Source organism: Chiloscyllium plagiosum, chromosome 10, assembly GCF_004010195.1.
Source record: "Chiloscyllium plagiosum isolate BGI_BamShark_2017 chromosome 10, ASM401019v2, whole genome shotgun sequence".
Taxonomy (NCBI): domain Eukaryota; kingdom Metazoa; phylum Chordata; class Chondrichthyes; order Orectolobiformes; family Hemiscylliidae; genus Chiloscyllium; species Chiloscyllium plagiosum.
In genome coordinates, this window is record NC_057719.1 from 42189203 (window position 1) to 42215043 (window position 25841).

Below are 25841 nucleotides of genomic sequence, written 5' to 3' on the forward strand. Positions count from 1 at the left end.
CCACTCCACCCTCTCCTCCCTGACCTATCACCTTCATCTCCTCCCCCACTCACCCATTGTACTCTATGCTACTTTCTCCCCACCCCCACCCTCCTCAAGCTTATCTCTCCATGCTTCAGGCTCACTGCCTTTATTCCTGATAAAGGGCTTTTGCCCGAAACGTCGATTTCGCTGCACCATGGATGCTGCCTGAACTGCTGTGCTCTTCCAGCATCACTTCTCCAGAATCTGGTTTCCAGCATCTGCAGTCATTGTTTTTATCTAGCATATATTAACAGTTTCACTGTCATTATAAGCCTGAAATCTGGATCAAAGATGGTGAAATTCAGCCTCTTTCTTAACCATTTTCCTGAAATTAAAATGGTGAACGAATGTGATAGTTAAAATTTGAACACATCTGAAGACTACACACGTATTCATTTGCGTGGTTACAATGTTGGTGCCTGCAAACATCTGTGTGAAACATTGTGCCAATTAAATATCTTTCCTAACCTGAGTTCTCATTACAAATCATTGACCACAACCTTTGGAAAATTATACCATAGACAGAGGATCGACAATCATCAGAAGAAGAAGTTCAAATCACTGGGAAACATACACAATAAGCAGTGGGATAAAGGCAAGCTGCTAGAAGGACGTTACTGTGGGTAAAGATTCAATTCAATTTAATTCAATTCAGGTTGTCTAAAATGTGTTGTCACAGGCTCTATTGTTTCTCAGTTACAGTTTCAAAAAGGAAAACAAATTTAGCTCGTGCTTTGCACTGACTGCTTCAAAGTGCTGAATAGGCAACTAAATATTTTTGTAATGTGGTTAAATTCATAAGTGCCGTGTGTACCATTTATCATCTACAGCAGTAAAGCACTGAGGCCTCCACAGAGTCATAGAGATGTACAGGATGGAAATAGATCCTTTGGTCCAACTCATCCATGCTGACCAGATATCCCAAACCAATCTAGTCACACTTGCCAGCACCCAGCCCATATCCCTCCAAACCCTTCCAATTCATATACCCATCCAAATGCCTTTTAAATGTTGCAATTGTACTAGCCTCCACCACTTCCTCTGGCAGCTCATTCCATACACGTACCACCCTCTGTGTGAAACCTTTGCCCCTTAGGTCTCTTTTATAACTTTCATCTCTCACCCTAAACCTATGCCCTCTAGTTCTGGTCTATTTATCACATCCATGGTCTTCATGATTTTATAAACCTCTATAAGGTCACCCCTCAGCCTCTGACGCTCCAGGGAAAACAGCCCCAGCCTGTTCAGCCTCTCCCTGTAGCTCAAATCCTGCAACCCTGGCAACATCCTTGTAAATCTTTTCTGAACCCTTTCAAGTTCCACAGCATCTTTCCAATAGGAAGGAGACCAGAATTGCATGCAATATTCCAAAAGTGGTCTATTCAATGTCCTCCCATGACCTTCCAATTCCTGTACTCAATACTTTGACCAATAAAGGAAAGCATACCAAACACCTTCTTCACTATCCAATCTACCTGTGACTCCACTTTCAAGGAGCTAGGAACCTGCAATCCAAGGTCTCTTTGTTCAGCAACACTCCCCAGGACCTTATCATTCAGTGTATAAGTCCTGCTAAGATTTGCTTTCCAAAAATGCAGCACCTCGCATTTATCTGAACTAAACTCCATCTGCCACTTCTCAGCCCATTGGCCCATCTGATCAAGATCCCATTGTAATCTGAGGTAACCTTCTTTGCTGTACACTACACCTCCAATTATGGTGTCATATGCAAACTTACTAACTGTACCTCTTATGCTCACATCTAAATCATTTATAGAAATGATGAAAAGTAGTGGACCCAGCACCGATCCTTGTGTCACTCCACTGGTCACAGGCCTCCAGTCTGAAAAACCACCCTCTGTCTTCTACCTTTGAGCCAGTTCTGTATCCAAATGACTAGTTCTCCCTTTATTCCATGAGATCTCACCTTGCTGACCAGTCTCCCATGGGGAACTTTGTTGAAAGCTTTACTGAAGTCCATACTGCTCTGCCCTCATCAATCCTCTTTGTTACTTCTTTAAAAAACTCAATCAGGTTCGTGAGACACAATTTCCCATGCACAATGCCATGTTGACTATCCCTAATCAGTCCTTGCCTTTCCAAATATATGTACATTCTGTCCCTCAGGATTCCCTCCAACAACTTGCCCACCACCACCATCAGGCTCAGTGGTCTATAGTTCCCTGGCTTGTCCTTATCACCCTTCTTAAACAATGGCATCACGTTAGCCAACCTCTGGTCTTCTGGCACCTCACCTGTGACTATCAATGATACAAGTATTTCAGCAAGAGGCCCAGCAATCACTTCCCTAGCATCCCTTAGAGTTCTAGGGTACACCTGATCAGGTCCTGGGGATTTATCCAATTTTATGTGGTTCAAGACATCCTGCACTTCCTCCTCTGTAATTTGGACAATTTTCAAGATATCACCATCTATTTCCCTACATTCTATACCTTCCATGTCCTTTTCCACAGTAAACACTTATGCAAAATACTCATTTAGTATCTCCCTCATCTCCTGTGATTCCACACAAAGGCCGCCTTGCTGATCTTTTAGGGGCCCTGTTCTCTCCCTAGTTACTCTTTTGTTCTGAATGCATTTGTAAAACCCTTTGGATTCTCCTTAACTCTATTTGCCAAAGCTATCTCATGTCCCCTTTTTGCCCTCCTGATTTCCCTCTTAAGTATACTCCTACTTCCTTTATACTCTTCTAAGAATTCATTTGATCTATCTTGTCTATGCTTGACATATGCTTCCTTCTTTTTCTTAATCAAACTGCAATTTCTTTTGTCATCCAGCATTCGCTATACCTACCAGCCTTTCCTTTCACCCTAACAGGAATTTATTGTCTCTGGACTCTCGTTATCTCATTTCTGAAGGCTCCCCAATTTCCAGCGGTCTTTTAAACATCTTTCAAAATCGCCTTTATCACCTGGAAGGCCAGGGGTGGTGGTTGCATGGGATCACCATCACATGCAATTTCTCCTTAAAGTCATGTACCATTCTGACTTAGAACTACATCTCCATTCTTTCACTGTCACTGGGTCAAAATCCAGGAACTCCATTCCTAACAGCACTATAGGTCTACCTACACCTCAAGGACAGCAGCAGTTCAAGAATGCAGTTCACCACCAACTTCTCAAAGGCAATTAGGGAACGGCAATAATTGTTGCACTAATCAGTAATGCTAATACTCCACAAACAAATAAAAACAACGTGTTGGAAAACCAACAGCCATTTTGCACACGACAAATTCTGAAAGACAGCTTTGTGATAATGATCATTTAATCTATTACCAAGAAATTGATTGAACCTTAAATATAGGGTGGGACACCCTTGCTAACTCCTCATTCATCTTCAAAGTAGTCCAATGTCATCTGTCACATCTGCTCAAGTAGGGAACCAGGGCGTCCATTTAATACGTCACCTGAATGGTGATAGCTCTGACAATGCAGTTCTCTACCAGTCCCACAATGGGATGTTAACCTTAATTTCTACATTTCAAGCCTTGGAATGGTATACTCAAACCCAAAACGTGATAAGTCAGAGATTGAGAGTGATATTGGTCATGGCTGACCCAGGGGAAAGTCTGCTCTCCTGGTCTATTTTCTGATATGTGTGGATGGAAATTGTGACATGAAAATGATCGGAGTTGGAGAATTTTGAATGGCTGTGCAGCTGAGGTAGATTTCAAAATAAGGGAAAGATGAAGGATATGGATATCCTGGAATGTAAGGCTGGAAATTTTGAAATTCAGAGAATGGTGAAATTCACCTTTTTTAACCATGCTGAAATTAAAATGGTGAATGAATGTAATAGTTAATATTTGAACATATCTTTGAGATCACACACACATCCATTTGCATGGTTACAGTGATAGTGCCTGCAAACATCTGTGTGAAACATTGTGTCAATTAGATATCTTTCTTAACCTGAGTTCTCATTACGAAACATTGACCACGACCTTTGTAAAATTATACTATAGACAAAGGATCGACAATCATCAGAGGAAGTTCAAATCACTGGGAAACATACACAATGAGCAGTGGGATAAAGGCAAGCTGCTAGAAGGAGGTTACTGTGGGTGAGGATTCAATTCAATTAATTCAATTCAGGTTGTCAAATGAGTTGTCACAGTCTCTATTGTTACTCAGTTGCAGTTTCAATAAGGAACACAAATTTATCTCGTGCTTTGCACTGAATGTATCAAAGTGCTGAATAGGCAATTAAATATTTTTGTAATGTGGTTAATTTCATAACTGCAGTGTGTACCATCTATCATCTACAACAGCAACGCACTGAGGCCTCCACAGTCACATCTTTCAAAATCGCCTTTATCACTGGAAGGCCAGGGGTGGTGGTTGCATGGGATCACCATCACATGCAATTTCTCCTCAAAGTCACGTACCATTCTGACTTAGAACTACATCGCCATTCTTTCACTGTCACTGGGTCAAAATCCAGGAACTCCATTCCTAACAGCACTATAGGTCTACCTACACCTCAAGGACAGCAGCAGTTCAAGAATGCAGTTCACCACCAACTTCTCAAAGGCAATTAGGGAACGGCAATAATTGTTGCACTAATCAGTAATGCTAATACTCCACAAACAAATAAAAACAACGTGTTGGAAAACCAACAGCCATTTTGCACACGACAAAGTCTGAAAGACAGCTTTGTGGCAATGATCATTTAATCCATTACCAAGAAATTGATTGAAAATTAAATATAGGGTGGGACACCCTTGCTAACTCCTCATTCTTCTTCAAAGTAGTGCAATGTCATCTGTCACATCTGCTCAAGTAGGGAACCAGGGCGTCCATTTAATACGTCACCTGAATGGTGATAGCTCTGACAATGCAGTTCTCTACCAGTCCCACAATGGGATGTTAACCTTAATTTCTACATTTCAAGCCTTGGAATGGTATACTCAAACCCAAAACGTGATAAGTCAGAGATTGAGAGTGATATTGGTCATGGCTGACCCAGGGGAAAGTCTGCTCTCCTGGTCTATTTTCTGATATGTGTGGATGGAAATTGTGACATGGAAATGACCAGAGTTGGAGAATTTTGAATGGTTGTGCAGCTGAGGTAGATTTCAAAATAAGGGAAAGATGAAGGATATGGATATCCTTGAATGTAAGGCTGAAAATTTAGAAATTCAGACACTGCCATATCATGAACCGACATAGTTGTACAAGCATAGGGTGATGAGTGACTAGAATGCAGCACAAATTAGGATCAAAATAGCAGAGCCTAGTATGAGCTTAGGGTTACGGAGGAGTTAAAGTAGATGCCTGCCAGAAGAATATTAGAATAGTCAATTCCGGCGATAATGAAGATGTGGATGAAGATTTCAGCAGAAGTTGAACAGAGGACGAAGTGAAGGTGGGCAATGTTATGGAGGCAGAAGTAGGAGGTCTTGATGCTGAAGAGGATGTACATTTGGAAACACAGCTCAAGATCCAATAGCATAGGAAGGTTGCGACCAGTCTGATTGAGCCTCTGACAGTGGCTAGTAATTGGTCTTGCTTTGACTTTGCTTTCAACCCTCAGGTCAGCTTGTGTGAAGCAGACTTATGTATCAGGATTGAAATCACCTTTTTCTAATTATTCCCAGATAATCACTATCAAGGCAACAGTTTGTCTCTTTCACAGAGGAGTGGATGGAATAGCAAAATCACAAGTGATTTAAATTATTTGTAAACATTCCCTTGAATCATGTAGAATTAATAGCAGAGCATCACACTGATATTACAGAACAGGCACCCAGATTCCTGATTTCCTTAAACAAAACCCGAAAGAACTAGAGATGCTGTAAATCTGAAGCAAAAACAGAAATTGCTGGAAAAGCTCAGCAAATCTGGCGGCATCTGTAAAGAGAAATCAGAGTTAACATTTCAGGTCCCAGTTCTGAGGGTCACTGGACCTGAAAAGTTAATTCTGATTTCTCCTCACAGATGTTGTCAGACCTGCTGTGCTTTTCTAGCAACATCTGTTTTTGTCTGTGATTTCACATTCCATTGTCCCCAGCTATTACTAACTGACCCCCAATGGAATATAATGATTTGGAATTCACACATTGGTTCCAATCACAGTAGATTTTGACATGTTGACATATTTAATCACCATAAAACCATTGGTCTGGTTATAATATTGCTTTACATGTTCATGTGAACTATTACAGACCAAATAGCCTGTTTATGTTCAGCAAATTCTATGTAAAATATAAACTGAAGTGATATACAATTAGTCCATCAGAGGGGGCTGTGGAACAAGCAAAAGCGTGCTGTTGTACCTGAAACTTAAACTGATCTCTTCCCTTTTCGAATACAATAGCGCCTCGACATACGAACGATCCCGTTCATGAACAAATTGGTTTACGAACAGGATTGTACATAAAATTTTGCTTCAACGTACGCACGAAATTCAAGGTACGAACGAAGATACGAACGCAAAAAGCCTGTGTGCGACCACGTGGTTTCATTGTTCTGCTTTGCTACGCGCTTGTTGAACGCAAAAGCTCTCAGGCCCCGCGTGATCTCATTCAGTTCGTCTTTGGCGCGTGCGCTGTGAACAGCGTTCGTTGCTACATCCAAGCATTCTTACGCTATCCGAACAATGGGAAAAATTGATTCAGTTCGCAAACTTTTTGGTTTGCGTACAGGGTCCCAGAATAGATTAAGTTCGTAAGTCGAGGTGCTACTGTACTTTTAATCAAGCATCTGCAGCAATTTCTGTTTTTATTTCAGGTATTCAACTTTGCAATTAGTTTTACTTTTTATTATTTTGATAGCAGGAAGCTGGGATTAGGAAGAGAACCTAGGTATCTTTGGGTCAACATGGACAAGATCGGCCGAATGGCTGCTTTCTGTGCTGTAAGATGGCTCGTGATAAGCTGCACTCTGGTTCCTGTCTGCACAAACTAACATATTTTCCCATTAGATAGTGATGAGATAAAGTCCAATTTCATTCCCCTGAGAGTTTACTCCCGTTGTGAAATGCAACTACAGTATTGTTAATGAAGTTAAATTGCCTCACATTATCTCAGCTAATTGCCACTGATTAATACAGTCCAAAGCATATAGCCATTTCAACACCAGCAACAATCAGACACAGACATATGTTGTATTTCCTTATTTAATCTGATTTAACAAATAAGCCAACATTTAAATGCTGCAATTGTGACGAGGTTTTTGCACAATAATTAAAATATATTCATTTCCTTTGAACTGTGAGGTAGAGAAATGGAAAAAACACAGACACAAATCCAGGAACCAATCACGACACACCAAATTGAACCTTTGTCGAGATCCCTTGGAAAATGATAAACGTGTGTGAAAGCCAGGATCCGAATAACCCCCTTTGTGACCTTTCAATCAATGCTGCAAGGTTCAGGCATTGTCCCTGGTGTTGACAGACAACAGTGAGGCACGTAATCCGAAAACCATATTTTTCCCAACTAGTCTCCACTGCTCCCATTCCATCCACTGCCCCCTAACCTTTAAGCATTTATGAGACTTTGTAATATCCTCTCATGTATGGGTAGTGGTGGTTTAACCTAAGGGTCACCATGCCTCGGGTGAGGGGAAAGTCTGAGAAACAGAGTCTTTTATGGTAACCTCAGCTGGTGCAGGAATTAAACCCATGTTGTTGGTGTCACTCTGCATCACAAACCAGTTATCCAGCCAACTCCTTCCCTATTTATTAGTTACTATCTATCAAAGCAGGTTTCTGCATCAGTGACAGTAGTGTACTTCAGCAACTCCACTGTAGCTCTGCTAATCTCCAGAAACCTTACCTTATGTTACCATCCTCTGGATCAATCCCTGATACAATCAAACCGAAGACCTCTCTCCTTACCACTACAGATAGCCCCTGCTATCCAAAAGTAGAGTGTTCCCAAGAAACATTTTGTAAGCCGAACATGGTGTAATGCGCAGGTGCGTGGTTTATATGGGATAAAGTATGGCTGTGCTTCGTAAAAGTGAAAATCCTCTTTGGAATCACAAAAACAGGTACAAATATAGGTCTTTCATAAAAGCTAAATTGCATACAGAGAACATTCGAAAAGTGGGGTATACCTGTATATGTTTCTTCATTTTGCCCAGTCAAGCATTTACATCCAATCAGATAACCTTGCATAATGTATGATTGGGGATGAAAACTAAATATTGTGGCAATGGAATATGCATAGCTATTATATATAAAATGAAAAAAAAATTTTTTTTTCCAATTTTAAACATTAGAATATTGACAGGAAATTGAATTCAATCCACAGCAGAACAGTAAAAATCCTAGAGAATGTTTTAAGAAGAATTAACCAATTTGATTACTGTAAATCAATGTTCTGATGAGAATTACCTACGGTTATTTTACATTTTGCAAGTCTGGCTCACTGTCAGGTGTAATGCAGTCCAGGGTCACTGGAGAACTGAATAACTAAATCCAGGGGTGTGTTGGTTTAACATTCCAGGATGCAACAGCAGTGATTTAAGAACTGGGAGATAGCAACAAGGAAAGATTCAGCAGTCTGCTAAAACTGCACCAGCTTTTGTTATGAGTTTAAATCCAAGAAGGCCCCAACTGAAGTAAGTTGTGAAATTCTTCAACCTAAATGTATACAGAGTGTGGAGTTATGGTTGCTAACGCAGTTCTAGGGAGAAAATATCCAATTCAAGCTATCCTATAATTCAGAATGATAACTGATCTCAGGGTCAGATGATATCAGTGCAGTAATAAAGCTTTCAACTATGATTTCTCGTATTAGTTCATTTACTGCATATAGTAGACAGCTTCTTTTAAATGCCAAGATGGCATTTATCTCAGGCCATTTGTCCTGGTGTTCTCAGATTCTTGATGGTTGTAATATGATTACCCACTAAACATGTCAGAAAAAGTTGTGAACAAAGTTCACAAAATGTCTTCTGTTTGCTAACAATGTGATGAATGATAAATGAAGTTTCTTTGTAACTGACCACAAAATCCAAGCTCATGACCTCAAACTTCTCAACAGCACTAATGCAGCTGCGTGCAATAATTATACTGACACAAGCCGTGGTGAATTTCTCCTGGAATCTCCCTATTCCAACCATCAAAGAAATGCATAATGCAGTATTGTGTGGGGAACCTGTTCAGAGCGGATTTTGGACAAGCCACCACACTTACCCTTTTTTTCAAGCATTAACTGCGATATTCTACTAAACGTTTAAGGTTTGGTCTCTTAATGAGTGTTAGTGAACGGATGTGTGAAAAGTGAGGAGAAGTTGGTGAACGGCTGAGACAAGTTGATGGATGAGATGAATAGTTGAGTAGTTAAGCTGGTGACTAATCATGTCAGGATAGTTGGGTCTGATGGGGGCATAGTCAAGTCCTGTTGGATGAATGTGTGAAGGAATGGAAGGGGATGTGATTAACAATCCAGCAAAGTACCTCAGCGTCAGAGACATTTGCTTAAAGTTTCTGGAAGCAGAGTAATGCTTCATTGGATATTTAAAGTTTCACAGCAATTTCCATAGGGGTCTATATATCAGAACATCTAAAGGATCCTAATATGCATCAGCCATCATCTATCTGGCCTCTATGGTTCAGGAAGATTTTAGCCATTGTATAATCAAAATTACTTTCCACCCATCCTCATCCTCATGACTGCTCTACTTCATGATTTAATGCTCTCAGCAGAGCTCACTTTGTAATGGAAATAAACATCCAGAATTTGAGTGTGAATGCCAGTTCAAGTGTTTTAATACTTACTTTATTAGAAATTATATTTGCATTTGTTAATATTTTTATTACAGTTTATTTGTTATGAAGGTTTGTTCTTTTTTCTTATAGGAAAGCTATTTTGTCTTGGAAATACAATATAAAAACATGGTATAAGAGTAAAGAGTTACATAAATATTTAACAAAATATTTATTTGTTGGTACAATATGACCTTATTTTTGTTATATTTTATCTTGTGCCCATTGAATATAAATATTCTAATCTTCAACCAGTTACCATTTTAAAAGCTTCTTTTACAAAATCATAGTCATATGTCTGTCAAATGTCTAGCTTTTTATTGATCGGAAAAGAGCATGAACAGCGATATGAAGTTGAAGGAGAACCCCAAGCAAAAATGCACTCCTAAAATAATAGACAAATGTTATGCTTAGAGAATAACAAAGACAATTGTTTAAAAATAAACAAAAATCTTTTATGTTGATTATTTGAAAGTTAAAAATAAGATTTAGAATAAACAGTAACTAAATAAAGATTGTACACTTATTTTTGTTTTCAAAGCATTCACAAATTATTAGCATTTGTAGCACATTTGTCCACATATAACTGAACACTTGACTGTCTTTTAAAGAAGCAAGAACTGCAGAATATTAAATACAGTTGGCAATGTGACTTATGCTTTCAGCCAGAGATTACTGTCATATTTTATGTTCCAGTTTGCAGTGAGTCAATGAAAAATACTTTTACATCCTGTTTTATGCATTTACATTAGAAGTCTAATGTGAGTGTGCAGCAGCTTTATGCTAACTCTATATCTATGGGATTGTAAATTATGCAGCAAGGTCTGGACGAACTCTAAAGTGATAGTGAACGAGATTACCTTCCTGGAAAATTCACTCCGGTCATGTCCAGTATTGGGCTATGATTATAGATCCAGGCTGCATTTATTTTATGTGTTGTGTTGGAGTAAGTCAAATTTCTGCCATTTCTTTTGTCAAGTATCATAACTGAATATGGCAATTTGCACAGAAAACGTATCACTCATTGGTAGTAACACAATGCTAATCAAATTTGAAGTGTCTATGTAATCACAACTCAGTTGAGATTTTTCTCTTAAATATATTCCATTTAGACCTTTTGGAAACATCTGAAAAGTGTTTTTGTCTACTTTAGATGAGATTCAATGTAACAAAATGTAACAAAAATAATGCAAATTTAACCACAAATTTAAATAAATTCTGAGAAAAATGACATACATTCAATAATATTGCATATCTTAATCTCTCTTGAAAGTTTTGACTATGCTTTTAAATCATCTAATTTGTCTATCCAAACACATTCATTAGTTTTTGTTCTCGAGAACATGGTCTTAAAGTAGAGTCATCTGTGAATTAGTTTTGATGTCATTTTTCATTTTCTTCAGTTCTTCTGAAACAAAGATCAGACAAAATCAAGTTATATTTTTTAGACACATGAAACAACTCAAGTGACTTCATTATTTTCTGGCTATTTTATTAGAATTTAAAGGTTTTATTTATTTCCCCAGATTCCCTCTTTGCGGTATGATTTCATTGGGTCTAGCTGTCCTTCAATACCTCAGCAAGTTGGCCATTATACAAGTAAAAACCTTAACAGTAACAGTACAGAATTTATCTGCAAAGGACATTTTTGCTAAGCCCCTTTGGCTTTCCATCTGTGTATACCCATGGTAGAATTTGCTGCAGAATTAACTGAAGTACAACTAATTTTCATTACTTTCTCCCAGTGCAGCATAGGCAGAGACTGAAAATAAACTTTTCGGATCTGTATGCCTCAGACTTAGCGCCCTTTAAGGCAATTTTCCAAGAATTTCCGAGAAGGAGTTTCTCATGCTGTGAGTGACATGTTGGAAATTCAAGGCAACACTCATGTAAATTTCCAGTATGTGCTTAAAAGCTGCCAAGTGAAGGCTTCCCATTGAGAGTACAAACTAAAACCATCACTTGATGCGAATCTACAGACATCAGGAGAATGTAAATGAAGATAAAAGTGCATTTAGGAAAGCACATGAATATAACTAGCACGATAATTAAGCTTCATGGTCACAAGTACAATTACTGTTAAGATAGTAAACTATACTACAGATCAATTTCCTATTTGATGAAATGAATATGATAATGGAAATAAGTTAAAAATGTGGTCTCCTTAAAAAGAAAAAAACAACTGACACATTGGACAATCCAAGTGAATAATTTAGTGTGTAAGAAAAAGTGAATCATGTTAAATGTTGTTGTGTTGGTTTTTCAGATGTATATAACGTAAGATTAATTTAAAAAAAGGTTTAAAGTACAAATTTATAAAGGATAAAAACATCTGAAATGTAATATATAATGTTTATGTTGACCTTTGGTTATAATCAATAATAGTAAATTACAATGTAATCTACCAGTTTCTGATTAAGTGATTGATCAAACATAATCATTTTAAAAACTTACCTTCCATTTGAGATAATGGTTTGTGTCTAGGTAGTCCTTTGAACCGTCTAATTAAACTACTTTTGCTATCACTAAAAAAATGCACACGGACGTCTTCCTTGGTAAAGACAGGTGTAAAGTACTTATTTACCACTTCACTTCTACTCTCTGCCTCTATGTGTAAATCCCCTTTTAGGTCTTTAATCATGCATGCTACTGCATAAATTCATAACGTAACAACATCACAAATGCACTCACTAGTGGTCCTCATGTTGAAGTCCAACAGAATAACTAGATTCAAAATGGGATGTGGTTTTTAAAAGGTTTTTTAAACAATAGAGATTTTGGTGATGGAATGGGACTTGGGCAGGGTGAACAAAGGAAGTCAATGCAATATACCAGTTATTAAAATACACATTTGATCTTCAATTTTAATAGAATCAATTAGACTGAATATTGGCAAAATATTTCACTGAATAAATACCACCTTTTTACATCACTGTCCATTTCCAACTTCACTCAAATAGTTTGAGAAACAGGACAGAAGTCATTGTAAAAGTCAATCTTTTCTCATTAATTAAATGGCTGAGTATTAGTGTTCATTGACAGCAAGCAATTTACACATAACAAAATAGCCTTTTTTCATTCAGTGAAGTGCCCAAGTAGAAAATGATCAAACATATGAGCTTTTTTCTCAGAAAGTATATTCAGCCGGCTCATACGTACCTTAGTGCAATAGACAGCTTTTTTTTAGTTTATTGCTTTTATTTTCGGAATGGTCACCTGTTTTGAAATGAAAATATCAAACAATAGCAACAAATTAAAGTTCAGAATATAAATTAAGGTATCAAAATATAAGCCTAAAATATAATGATAATTAAATGGCTTGGACAAGACCAGTTTGTTGCCATAAAGATTAAACAAGTCACTGATCTCCCACATGAAGGGACAGAGATGTATCAAAATTGAAAACATTCACAGCTTAACTCCTTGCTCCACTGGCTGATGGGACAGGAGAATAGAAAGAAAATGTCCACAGCAAAATAACTGAAGATTCAGCAAAGCAATTAAACTGCTGCTGCTATGCCATGTTGCATGGCTCTTAGATCTTTAGGAAGCAAGTTATTCTTTTACAAAGAAAGTGTATTGAATACTATGATAAGTAATTTATGAAAGGCCAATAATAGAAGGCAAATGAAATTTCGAAGAGGTCATCTTAATCACAGAATAAATACATAGAGTGAAAACCAAAAGTTATCGTTCATTCCTCATTCCAGGTATTTAAGGGGATCTGGAAAGAGTTTCACATCCAGTGCATTGAACACTTCTTGCTAAGAAAACGCTATTTCTGATGATCCAAAATTGTCATTTCACCAATTTAGCATAAAGCCCAATCTGCTATTGGTTTAGCTTACCCTGAAACAGTATTCTATACTTTATCTGTATTAGGTGCAATCTCAGTAACCTCATTTCAAAGCTGAACAACTCCAGATTTTCCTCACATCTAAAAACTTAAATGTCAGACATTTACCCCTTCAGATTCTTCATATTGCCAACCCACATCTAAGTTAATCAAACTGTACTCAATATTCAAAGAACATAGAGAATTCCACAATTCCTGCAAACCATTTTCTCTGGTTTATATGTAATTAATTTAGCATTCAGTGCAACATTTCACTCTTTGGCATTTGTTAGTCCATATTTGTGTGAAATGTTAAACCAACAGTTACCACTAAATTAAGTTCACCTTCAATTTCACTTAATGTCAGTTTGGTCAGTGGGAACACTCTTGTCTACAAGGGAGAAGAGTGGAGAACTAAGGACCATTCCAAGGCTTCAGCATCTAAATATGCCTGGCACTTAAATGCATATTGAGGAAAGATGAAGAGGTGCTGCCTTTTTAGATATTTTATTCTGTCTTTTCAGATATGTTATGAGACATGCCTGAAGCAAGTGGGATTTGAACCTAGACCTTCTTGCCACAGGTAGGGAGATGACCACAGTGCCACTAATGTCCTTGGTGCAGTCTTTCTAGTAATTTTTATCAACCTATGTGGACACACGTCCAAGAGATGTGGGATTTGAACCTTGGTCTCTTGGCTCAGAGGCAGGACACTACCACTGTGCTTCAAGCACCTTCAGTGTTGCTTTTGTTAAAATAAATGTCAACAAGTCCTTCAGTTGCCCATTCAAAGAAACATTAAGAGACTCTGTGGCACTATTAAAGGTTAGCAACTCAGAATTGTCGTATTGTTTTAGTGGGCTCATCAATCAGTCTCACCAAAAATATAGATTAACTGTTAGGTTAGCTTCTTTTCTATCTCAGAGGTGCCACTGCGGAAATTAGTTGCTGCATTTTCCTATAAACTAACCTTAACTACATTTAGAAACAAATGACCTTGGAAATGTCTTACATCCTGAGGAGCTAAAAAGTTGTATTCTTCTCTAGCTCCGTGGTAATATGTACTGCACCTACTTTACATTTAATTTAATCATGCAGCGCATCCCATTTCTCAAATCTAGATTTTATATGCTACTCTTCTACCCAAATACATATTTAATCTCCCACTTGTTTGCTTTCCTAACTGCTTTGAGTTTAAATTAAAAATTCATTGCCTCTGCGCTATACACTCAAGTGTGCCAGTGCTTGCCGTTTGACATTAAGTTGTAAAGTAAGCAAAAATATAAAAAGGATTATTTTTTGCAGCAGACTACAGAGAGATCTTTCATCAAATAATGGTATGGACTTTACGTATGCAGCCTTCCAATCTTCTATTTATTAAGGAGTTGGAAATGATCAGGTACCTGCATACTTGATCTATGCAACCATCAGTGAGACTCCTTTGGGTAAATAATTGGCCACAAACTCTCTATTTTACAGTGTTTGTTCAACCTAGGTAATTTGAATAGTCATTTGGCTGTACAGTACTTGAATATTGCTGAAAAAAAGGATCCATTTTGGGAATTTTTTTTCATCCTGACCTCATTAAAACAATTTTTAAGAATGCCATCGAGGGAAAACCTGCTTGTGAGAGGAGTCTGGATTGGCCTGCAACTAGATTCTGATTGGTAAAAATGTTGCCAAGGAAAATACAGCCCTTAATGTGGATTGACAATTAACTGCCAGGCTTTATTTAAATGTTAAACCAGGCAGGAAAATGAATCATCAAATGGTTGTCACCCATTTTATTGAGTTGAAACACAAGACCAGAAGGAATAGGCACAGGAGTAGGTCATTGGCTGTCTTGAGCCTGTTCCACCATTCAATAGGATTACGACCGATCTGACATACCTCACACATTTCCTGCCCTTTCTTCATAAAGCTTGATTTCTCAGCTGATTACGAATCTCAGTCTTAAATATACTAGAAGAGTCTGCCCCACAGCTCTCTGTGGTAAGAATTTCCAAAGACGCACAGCCCTTGCTGACACTAATTTCCTCCTCATCTCAGTTTTAAAATGGTGCCCCGTAATTCTGAGACCATGCCTCTGGTCCTAGACTCTCCCATAAGGAGGAATACATCCTCTCAGCATTTACTTTGTCAAGTCACTTAAGAATCTTATATGTTTCAATGAGATCACATCTCATTCTTCTAAACTCCAATGAGCAGAATCCCAACCTGTTTCGCCATTGCTCATACTAGAGATCCTACTGAACCTTCTCCAAACTGCTTCTGATGAAATGATACCTTTCCTTAATTTAGGGGACCAAAACTGTAAATATGTGCAGTGTGTGTATGTGTTCCTTCTGTCTACGAAGAACATGGTCCTGAGTATTAATACATGTAGCTTCAAGTTCAGGGAAGTGTACCACACTGTAAGGCTGACTAACAATCCTAAAACCAGTGAAAGGTAAAAATATTCAACGATTGTTTTTTTTCCCCCAGCAACACACGGTTAATTTCACAAATAAACTGCACCTTAAATCTGGAAAGGCCAGAACTATTTTAGCTGAAGCTTAATTTAAGATGCATTTTCAAAATGTATGAAATGTAACAGGATTACAGTATTGATGGAGTGAGTGTTTGGAGTAAACAGAAAAGAAATTACCTTTGAGTTTTTTGCTTTTCTCATCTAAAGAGTTTCTGGTAGATGATTTTGGTAAAGATGACCATGAAGCAGATCGAGAAGAACGAGTTTTTGAAGGTGTAGTATGATCAGTGTGCTGGACTTTTGATTTTGAATGGGAGATATTTGTGTCAGGTATGCTTTGGTCCACATTTTGTGATACTGTTATTGCAGTGGCCATGCTCGTGATTGAGTCAGGCACACTAGGTGTAGGGTCAACATGCTTAACCACAACTTTATTTTGGGAGTTTATATCATTAACAAGTTTAGATAGATTCCCATCTACAGTAGCATTAGGGCAGAAATTGTTTTCCTTTTTGTCTGCTGTATTGACATTATCTTCACTGCGACATTGTTCCAACTGTTCATGATCTTTTCCAAATAGATTTTCACAGTCAGATCTGGGGTTTTCCTTGCAAATATTTTCTTTATTTACTTCATTTGTATTTTTATCAGTCACAGCTTCTTGTCCTAATACAGTTTCAGATTTATTTCTTTCAGAGTTGGAAACTTGTTCAGCAGACAGCTGCTGTGTATTATTTTGCACCATGTCTTTTTGAGTAGGCAACTCTTCAACGTGTGGTTGTTGGGTAACAGCTTCCATTACGGGATCAGAAACAGCATCTGAAATTTGAGGTATGGTTGTACATTGAGGCGCCAATACTTTTCCTTTGTCTTCTGCAGAAGGGGCACTTTGTTCTGTAAATATATACAGATGAATAAAGTGTTGTACAGCTATGAAAGTGAGAGTTTATGCCATTGTCTATAGAGGCATTTTAAATAGTTCAAATGCTGGAAAATACCTGATATGCCCATTCCAAGCCACACAATTAAAAAAGTAAAGCAGTTACCACAAAAACAAATACTTGAAAATATATTTAATTTTACTTAAACTGCTTGAAATGATGGCCCTTGATCAGCTATAAAGCATTTCAAATGTTTCTTTAATTAGAAAGAAAGGCATAATCAACACGTAATAGAGCACAAATTTATATCAGAATTATTGAAACAGGATATAATACATATATTACGTATATTTAGCAGGATACTGGCAATTCAAAATTTGTGCAACTACTCATGTGGGCAATTTCAGCCAAACATGTAGGTAGCACACATGTATCAAAATAAAACAAATCAAGAGGAGAGAAAAGTTAAGCAAAAACTTAGATTTTTTTTGAACCAGCAAAAAAAAAAGCAACTGAAGTTTAACTAATACAAGAGTGAAATATCATGCTTGGGAAATTAGATTGGATGACACAAATGGATGGATGAATAAACCGCTTTGATAAAACTGATAATTAAAGGCATATACTGGGTTGTCATACAGGAAAATCAAGTTGAATTCAACTGGATTAGTGTAAACTCATCACAGAAATCTCTGGGGCATACATTTCACACAAGAAACTGATAATGACATACATAAGTGTTAGATGTATCCTTTATAGTCTTACACTGGGTTAGATCCAAGTTTTTGCACCTGATTTAATGCTTTAGCCGAAAGCACTATTTAGATATTGCATGGTACATTCTACCTTGTACTCATTAGTCAGACAAAAAGATAGAAAATAGCAATTCCATTGCAAACAATGTAAACAATCTCACAAAAAGTAAATTTGCCATTATAGCAAGCGACTTCAGTTTTCAATAATGGAATAAACAAGCACCCAGACCAATAAGTCAAAACAAAATCTCTCATTTTCATTCTGTATTTCAAGAATGGAGAAAATCCCCAGTCATGGATGGTTTTGGGAAAAAAAGTCAATTCCCATTGAGCACTGCTTTTAACTAAATAAAAAGACAAAATTCAAAACAGAAGATCCCTGAATAAGTTTCAAAAGACTTCAGGTTATCATGCAATTCTGTACTGGTTAAAAATTATTTGACAGATTTGTAAAGGTATACAAATTCAAGGTACAAATTAAGCTTTGTATTCGTTTTTAATTAGATATGCACACTCCAATGCATTCCAGTAAGTGACTTCAAAGCACGTGCCCTGCAGCATATTAAGCATCAAGTAATATGGAAGTAAAACCTTTCAGATAATACAAGGCCATTATTTATTTGCCTTTAAAAGAATTGAAAATAACAGGGATAGGGAAAATTAAATTAGGAAACCAGGACTTGCAGATACCCCATTAAAAAAAATTGAGGTGACAATTAGGTCAATTTGGAAATGCTGCTATTTTAGCGAAAAGCTAGCTAAGCTTACAGTTTGAAGCTAAATGCATGCAGGCATGTGCTCTTACCCAGTGGTATTTTCAGCGTAGGTTTCTCAGTAACTGAACTTTTAGGAGCAGACAGAGATTCGCACCTGCTCCTGGCAGTCTTCTTCAATTGAAAACCCTTCCTTATGTCTGACAGAAGAGCATCAATAATACATCCCTCCTCTTGTTTTATTGATGATTTATGAACTATAAAACAAAGGTGGTCACAATTTACTAGAGCTTCTTCAATATTAAAAAATCATTTCACAAATTTAGAGCAAACATAAACATCTTCAAGTCAAACGAAAACTAGTAATAAATGGAGGAACTTGACATATTGTCAAGTTTAGATCAACAATTCATCAGATGCAAACTGGATCCCCATCTCATATTGATTGCTTTTATATTAATATAGAGTTTGAAGAACAATTCCACACTGCATTTGCTCTTAACCAAAGGTTTCTTAAATGTATTACGTTTATTTATTAAAACAATAGTAAATTCATTTAAGTTTTTCTTTAAATCAAGACAGAACTCCTTTCTATGATTCACACTTACTAACTTGTCCATTCTCTCCTTTTTGTCTTTTTGCTTCTTCTTCTTCCTGAAGTTTTTGTTTCCTCTTCTCTGCTTTTGCAATCTGCTCCTTTCTGAGCTTATTTTCCTTTAAGCACAAAAAAAATGCTACTCATTTTCCAACACCAACATAGCAATGATGAGGCTAGGCTAAAACAATTACTCACAGACCCAGAATGAGAGAGTTTATTATAAGAGGAGGGATCACTCTGAATGCGTGTCACTCTTTCATTCAATGTAAACAGACAGCCTTCTACAACAATTGTGTAATGTCTGCTAGTACATTCAAAGCCCTTTTCAACTGACAGTCATCAAACGAGTAAACTCTGGTGGCAATGATGGCCTTTTTTTTCATTTATTTATGGGATGTCACTGGCTAGGCCAGCGTTTATTGCCCATCTCTGGTTGCTCTCGAAGTGGTGGCGGACTACCCTCTTGAACTGCTGCATTCCATTTGATGTAGGGACACCATCAATGCTGTTATGAAGGGAGTTCCAGAGTTTTGACCAGGCAAAGGAACAGGGAAATATTTTGAACTCTAGATGATGTGTGACATGGAGGGGAACTTGCAGGTGGTATGTATTCCCATGTACATGCTGCCTTTGTCCTTTTGGATGGTACCGGTCCTGGTTTAGAAGGTGAATTTGGGAAGGCGGGTGGGGGGGTGGTGTATATGGCTTGGCAGGTGTTTGGACAGCCAGATTTAGGCCCTTACATGGGCATTTCATGCCCACAGGTTTGGTAATATAATGCTCGTGTGAGGCTAATGTCATAAAATACTAAGAAAAGGAAATACTCCCGTTGCAAAAAGTTTAATTAGTATCCATTTTAATAACTTTAAGGTTTATTGTGTGATGTCAATTTACAATGCTTTAAATTAAGGTCTTCATCACAAAACATGCAACAGACTTATGTTGCATGTTGAACAGTGAACCATATTTTGGGGCTTGGATTTTAAAATAGAAGTAGATTGATGTGATGGTATTTTCTTTGAAAAACAGGTCAGGAATTCATTTGGAACAGTGCATAATTTCCAAGCAAACATGCAAATGCAATGAAGAGCCTGGGAGAACCCCGACAATTTAATGGACAGAATGTTCCTCTTACTTAGCTTACAACAGGCCAGAAAACCAATAGATTTAATTTCTTTTAGGGCAGGGGAACTAGTCTTCATAGATGTAGTACTTTTGCTTTATGAAGCTTATAGGCCAGAGGACACTGGATAGAAATCTTCAAGTGTTTAGAACAGGTGAAGCCCAAGTCATTAAAATTGTGAAAATGTAAAGTCAGCAAAATTGTGAAAGTGTATCAATATTGTTTCCACAATCCAAAGAGGAGAAACACAGGAAGGGGTTAAGTAAAAACTTAAATAGAAGAGACAGGAGTGAAGTTTCTGTGAATTGTGAAGAGGACATAATTGCAAAATCGATCGAAACTTGATTTTGCCGTTTGTGTTAAGATCAGTGGAATATAAATGTAGCTATATTGGCTTTTCTCTCTCTCTATTTTCATTATAAAAGGTGTTGTGTATTAAAGGAACAGCTGCAGCTTTGTGTGAACATGTTTCAGTGACAAACCAACTGCAGAAACTAAATATACCAAGTCAGGTTTCGTTCCAGGATCTGACATAACCAATATTATCATCAGCTGGAATTATAACAGCTGTATATTGAAGTTATGAAGAATTACCTTTATGGCTTTGAGGAAACAATCTCTGAAGGTTCTGATAGTTCGAAATAGTTCCTCTAGTGATAATTTACTAACATCATCACAGAAGTACTCAGCCAGTTTCTTCCTCTCTGACTCAATATCTTCCACGAGTTCCTTCAGCTTAATTGCTTCAGACAAACTTTCCTGAAATCATAGTTTTAAAAAGAAAATAAAAAGTTTCACACTAGGCAACTAAAACACTCAATTATTTGAAGTTGCAGTTCTACTTGCCTGGATAGGTTTGTCGAACAGTAATTTTATATCATCTGCTGATGACTTGACTTTACCACCAATCATCTTGAGGCGCTCCAAGAGGTTGACTGTATCCGACTGAAGTGAGTCCACACTCAAGCTGCCAGAAAATATAGTCTCCAAGTTATAAAAATGGTGGATTGGACAACAATTAACAGTGCAATGTTGATGGATGGGATAAGTGAGAAAGGGAAAAGAAACAATAGCATATATTTCACCAACACGGTAATCTTGGCTATTGTTTTATCTCAGCTGATTTCCTTTTCTGGTACTTATCCCACACCGTGTTTCTAGGAGACAGTCTAGATTCTACCCTTTCAAAATACATGCTATAAGAAATGTTAACTGTAGAAGTAAATTTTCCCTTAGTCAGCTGGAAGATCTTCGCAAACCTCATTTTATGTATAGGCTAGCTGAGATTGGGATTTGAACTCTGATCTTCTTACCGGACCTCAAAGCTTGCACTTTTTGACAAGATTTTAGATTAAGTTATGATAATTATCCTCAAACACTGTAGCTCCAAGATTTTTTTTAATTAGTATAAAATCAAACAGAAATTAGTAGATGTCAAAAGTCAATTTGCCTTAACAACAGAATATAACAACCTCTGTTCAGTTCTGTTGATGTGCCTTAATTTTCTCATGCTGTTGAAAGAGTCTACTTTATTTAGTAAATAAATGTCATTCCAGTCACTATTTAAGGAAACTCCACTCAAAGTTGGACAACTAGCAAAAAAATTACAAATGGTCTTCTCACCCTCCTGCTTTTGAAATATTTTTTAAGTCTTCAGGAAGATTCAGTAGATCTGGATGGGACTTTTCAATCTCCTATAATATGTGAAAAATCAAAAATCATTTATATACTAACCAACATAAAAAATATAGATGGAGAAATTGTAAAAGATATCACCTCTATTGTATGATGGAGCAATGTAATTCGGGATCGGTTTGCTTTCGTTTCAGTTAGTTTTAGTAGAGTGTTGATTTTAAATCCATCTGCATTTCCTGTGTGACTGCCCTGATGAAAGACAAAGCAAAACCAAGTCAAACTACGCATTTAAATATTTACACAAATGCAACAAACATTTTGTGAAAACAACTGTCACAGATTTTGAGTAGGGAGAGTCTCTAATTTTGTACATCTGCAACAAGAATGGGCGACATTATTGTTTACTGGAAATAGTATACAAGGAAAAACAACTAAAATTTGCAAAAATTTACTTTGAAAAAGAAATCAATCTCTAGCGGTATAACATAATAATGTCTTCAATATTTTTTCAAAAAAATTGTTTAATCTGTTCTAACTTCCTAGAAGACACTGGTTAAACCTTTCACAAAATACGTACATAGTTAAGGAAGTTTCCAATTCGAAGAATCAGGTCACAGAAGATGGGTAGTCTTCTAGCAGAACGAAGATCTGGTCAAAAGCAGAGAATGATTATGGTATAAATATTTCAGCCTGCTAACATAAATTTGATGATTGCATTTGACTGGGTATCTTTAAAGTCACATGAAAATGATGTATCAAGCAAAGCTATTCTAGAAATTTAAAAGAGTGAACAAATATTGCTTTCTTCTGGATGTTATCTTTTTTAAAAAAACCATGCTCACAAATGCTTGTAGGCACTCGGTTAGAAAACATCTAGATTATAAAATTTGCTTCCTTGCTTTCAGATTGCTCCATGTTCCTCATCTTCGTCATTTCGTCTAGTCTAAAGATATCTTAGGGCTAGATATTGTTTTTTTGGCGAGTGTGCCCAGTTTGACATCTATCCACCTCAGAGGCGGCAAAATTGGCACCCTGGGGGCCAATTAAGTAGTCCATGTCAAAATACTGTTAGTGTAGCCAGGGAGCGAAGCTGAGATTCCAATTTTTAAAATAAGTTTATAAAATGGCAGAAACTCAGAACAATATTGTCTTCAGGAGATGCCGATGTGCAATGGGGCACCTCTTGAAGTTAGTACCCAGCTTCTTACTCAGCCACCTGCATCGCAAAACCAACCACTATCACTGATCCTCCCAGATACTATCAGATTTACGTCCACATTCCAATGGGTCCATTTGTGGGTCTGCTTGCAGTACTGGCAGTGTCCACTATTTAGCTGTGGCGCTAATCTTATTACTGGTTTTGCCAGCCAATAGGAGAACACCACCTGGAAACACCTCCTGAGAGTGTGACTTTCCTCTTATTGAAGGACAGAAATTCCACAATGAGACAACATAGCCCACCGCAGATAGACTTTCACTAGGCATGTCAACTTCCAACTGCCCATTAAAGATCTGAAATTTCCTTCATAAACCTCTGTTGCTCTAGCTCTCTCACCTGCTTTAAGAGGCTCACCAAGACTCATGCTTTGAAGATGACTTTAATGACCTCTCTTATTATCTCGTAGTGTGATGCCAACGTGTTTGGTACATCATCCTACAGTACCTTATGATTCTTTACTTTGCTATGTAATAGGGCATTATATAAATACAGTTACAAGACAAGTATTAACACTGACTGACCACTATAAACACGTCTCTGTTCAGTTAACATTCATATCTGATTTTCAAAGTGCTTATAATAGAATTGAGGTTTTAAATGTATTTACTGTTTGATTAGAAATGTATTGATTGAACTGAAAGAACATGACACTTATTAAGCAAAAAGTGACTAGACAGACTTGAAATCATTCAGAAATAAAATGTAAGACATATGTCTCATACTGCAGATGTCATACTGGAGTGTCCGAAATAAGAGTGACAAACTTAGAGCATGGATCAGTACTTGGGGCTACGATGTTGTGGCCATAACAAAGACTTGGGTTTCACAGGGGCAGGAATGGTTGCTTGATGTTCCAGGGTTTAGAACGTTTAAAAAGAACAGGGAGGGTGGAAAAAGAAGAGGGGGTGTAGCATTGCTAATCAGAGCGTGCATCACAGCTACAGAAACAAAGGTTGTTGAGGTAGGTTTGCCTACTGAGTCAGTATGGGTGGGAGTTAAGAACAGCAAGGGAACAGCCACCGCATTGGGGGTATTCTACAGACCACCTAACAGCAGTAGAGAGATTGAAGATCTCATAGGTGGGCAGATTCTGGAAAAATGCAAAAGTAGCAAGTGGTTGTTATGGGTGATTTCAACTTTCCCAATATCGACTGGAGCCTCCTCAGTGCAGATGGTTTGGATGGAGCTGTTTTTGTCAGGTGTGTTCAGGAGGGTTTCCTTACTCAGTATGTAGACAGACTGACGAGGGGAGAGGCCATTTTGGATTTGGTGCTTTGCAACGAGCCAGGACAGTTGTCAGATCTCACGTGGGAGAACTTTGGTGAAAGTGATCAGAACTGCCTCACATTTAGCATAGCCTTGGAGAGTGAAAGGAGCAATTACTGAGGGAAGATATTTAATTGGGGAAAAGGAAATTATGACGCTATCAGACAGGAGTTGGGAAGTACAGACTGGGAGAAATTGTTCCACAGAAAGGGCACAGCAGACATGTGGAGACTATTTAAGGAGCTGTTGTTGCGAGTGATGCACAAATTCGTTCCTCTGAGACAGGTAAGAAGGGGTAAGATTAAGGAACCTTGGATGACGAGAACAGAGGAGCTTCTCGTCAAAAGGAAGAAGGCAGCTTGCATAAGGTGGAGGAAGCAAGGATCTAGCACAGCTTGAGAGGATTACAGGCTTGCTGGGAAGGAGCTCAGAAATGGACTGAGGAGAGCCAGGAGGGGGCATGAAAAAGGCTGGGCAATAAGGATTAGGGAGAACCCAAAGGCATTTTACTCATACGTGAGGAATAAGAGAATGATCAGGGAGAAGGTAGGGCCGATCAGGGATCGTGGCGGGAACTTGTGCGTGGAGACTGAGCAGTTAGGAGAAGCCCTAAATGAGTTTTTTGATTCAGTTTTCACCAAGGAAAGGGAACCTGTTGTAAATGAAAACTTAGAGGAGCTGGGATACAGTCTTGACTAGATCAAGATTGTTGAAGTTGATGTGCTAGAAATTTTGGAAAACATTAAGATCAATAAGTCTCCACAACCAGACTAGATTTATCCTAGGCAGCTCCGGGAAGTGAGAAAGGAGGTTGCTAAACTGTTGGTGAGAATATTTGCCTCCTCACTCTCCACGGGAGTCGAACCGGAGGATTGGAAGGAGGCGAATGTTGTTCCACTTTTCAAGAAGGGTAATAGGGAAATCCCACCCAACCAGCTCCCAGCTCCCAGCCCTGCCGAGTTTTCACCATCCCCCCAGACCTCCCCCTCACTGAGGACGAACGATCAGTCCTCAGCAAAGGACTCACCTTCGTCCCCCTCCGTCCATGCATCAATGAATTTAATACACGCCGTGACATCGAACAATTCTTCCGTCGCCTCCGCCTCCGAGCTTACTTTCACAATCAGGACTCCCGCCCACCTTCCGAGGACCCCTTCGCCCACCTCCAACACACTACATCCACCTGGACACCCCGCGCTGGCCTATTACCTGCCCTCGACCTCTTCATTTCCAACTGCCGCCGGGACATTAACCGCCTCAACCTGTCGACCCCCCTCCACCACTCCAACCTCTCACCCTCACAACGCGCAGCCCTCCAATCCCTCTGCTCCAATCCTGACCTCACCATCAAGCCAGCGCACAAAGGGGGCGCAGTGGTAGTCTGGCGCACTGACCCCTACATCGCTGAAGCCAAACGCCAACTCGAGGACACATCTTCCTACCGCCCCCTTGACCATGACCCCACCCCCCATCACCAAACCATCATCTCCCAGACCATACAGAACCTCATCACCTCAGGAGATCTCCCACCCACAGCTTCCAACCTCATAGTCCAGGAACCCCGCACTGCCGGTTCTACCT

General features: G+C 38.3%; 1 protein-coding gene across 1 annotated transcript in view; it reads right to left on the bottom strand.

The window, feature by feature from the left end:
- Positions 1–9920: 9920 nt before the first annotated feature.
- The window catches only part of LOC122553563 (inverted formin-2-like), a 62891-nt gene continuing 46970 nt past the window's right edge, over positions 9921–25841 (bottom strand). The window contains 10 exon segments of the mRNA XM_043697554.1: positions 9921–11173; positions 12925–12981; positions 16248–16964; positions 18512–18676; positions 19028–19133; positions 20735–20899; positions 20987–21107; positions 21764–21834; positions 21917–22024; positions 22353–22423. Coding sequence (XP_043553489.1) covers positions 12926–12981; positions 16248–16964; positions 18512–18676; positions 19028–19133; positions 20735–20899; positions 20987–21107; positions 21764–21834; positions 21917–22024; positions 22353–22423 — 1580 coding nt within the window. The 3' untranslated portion in view covers positions 9921–11173; position 12925.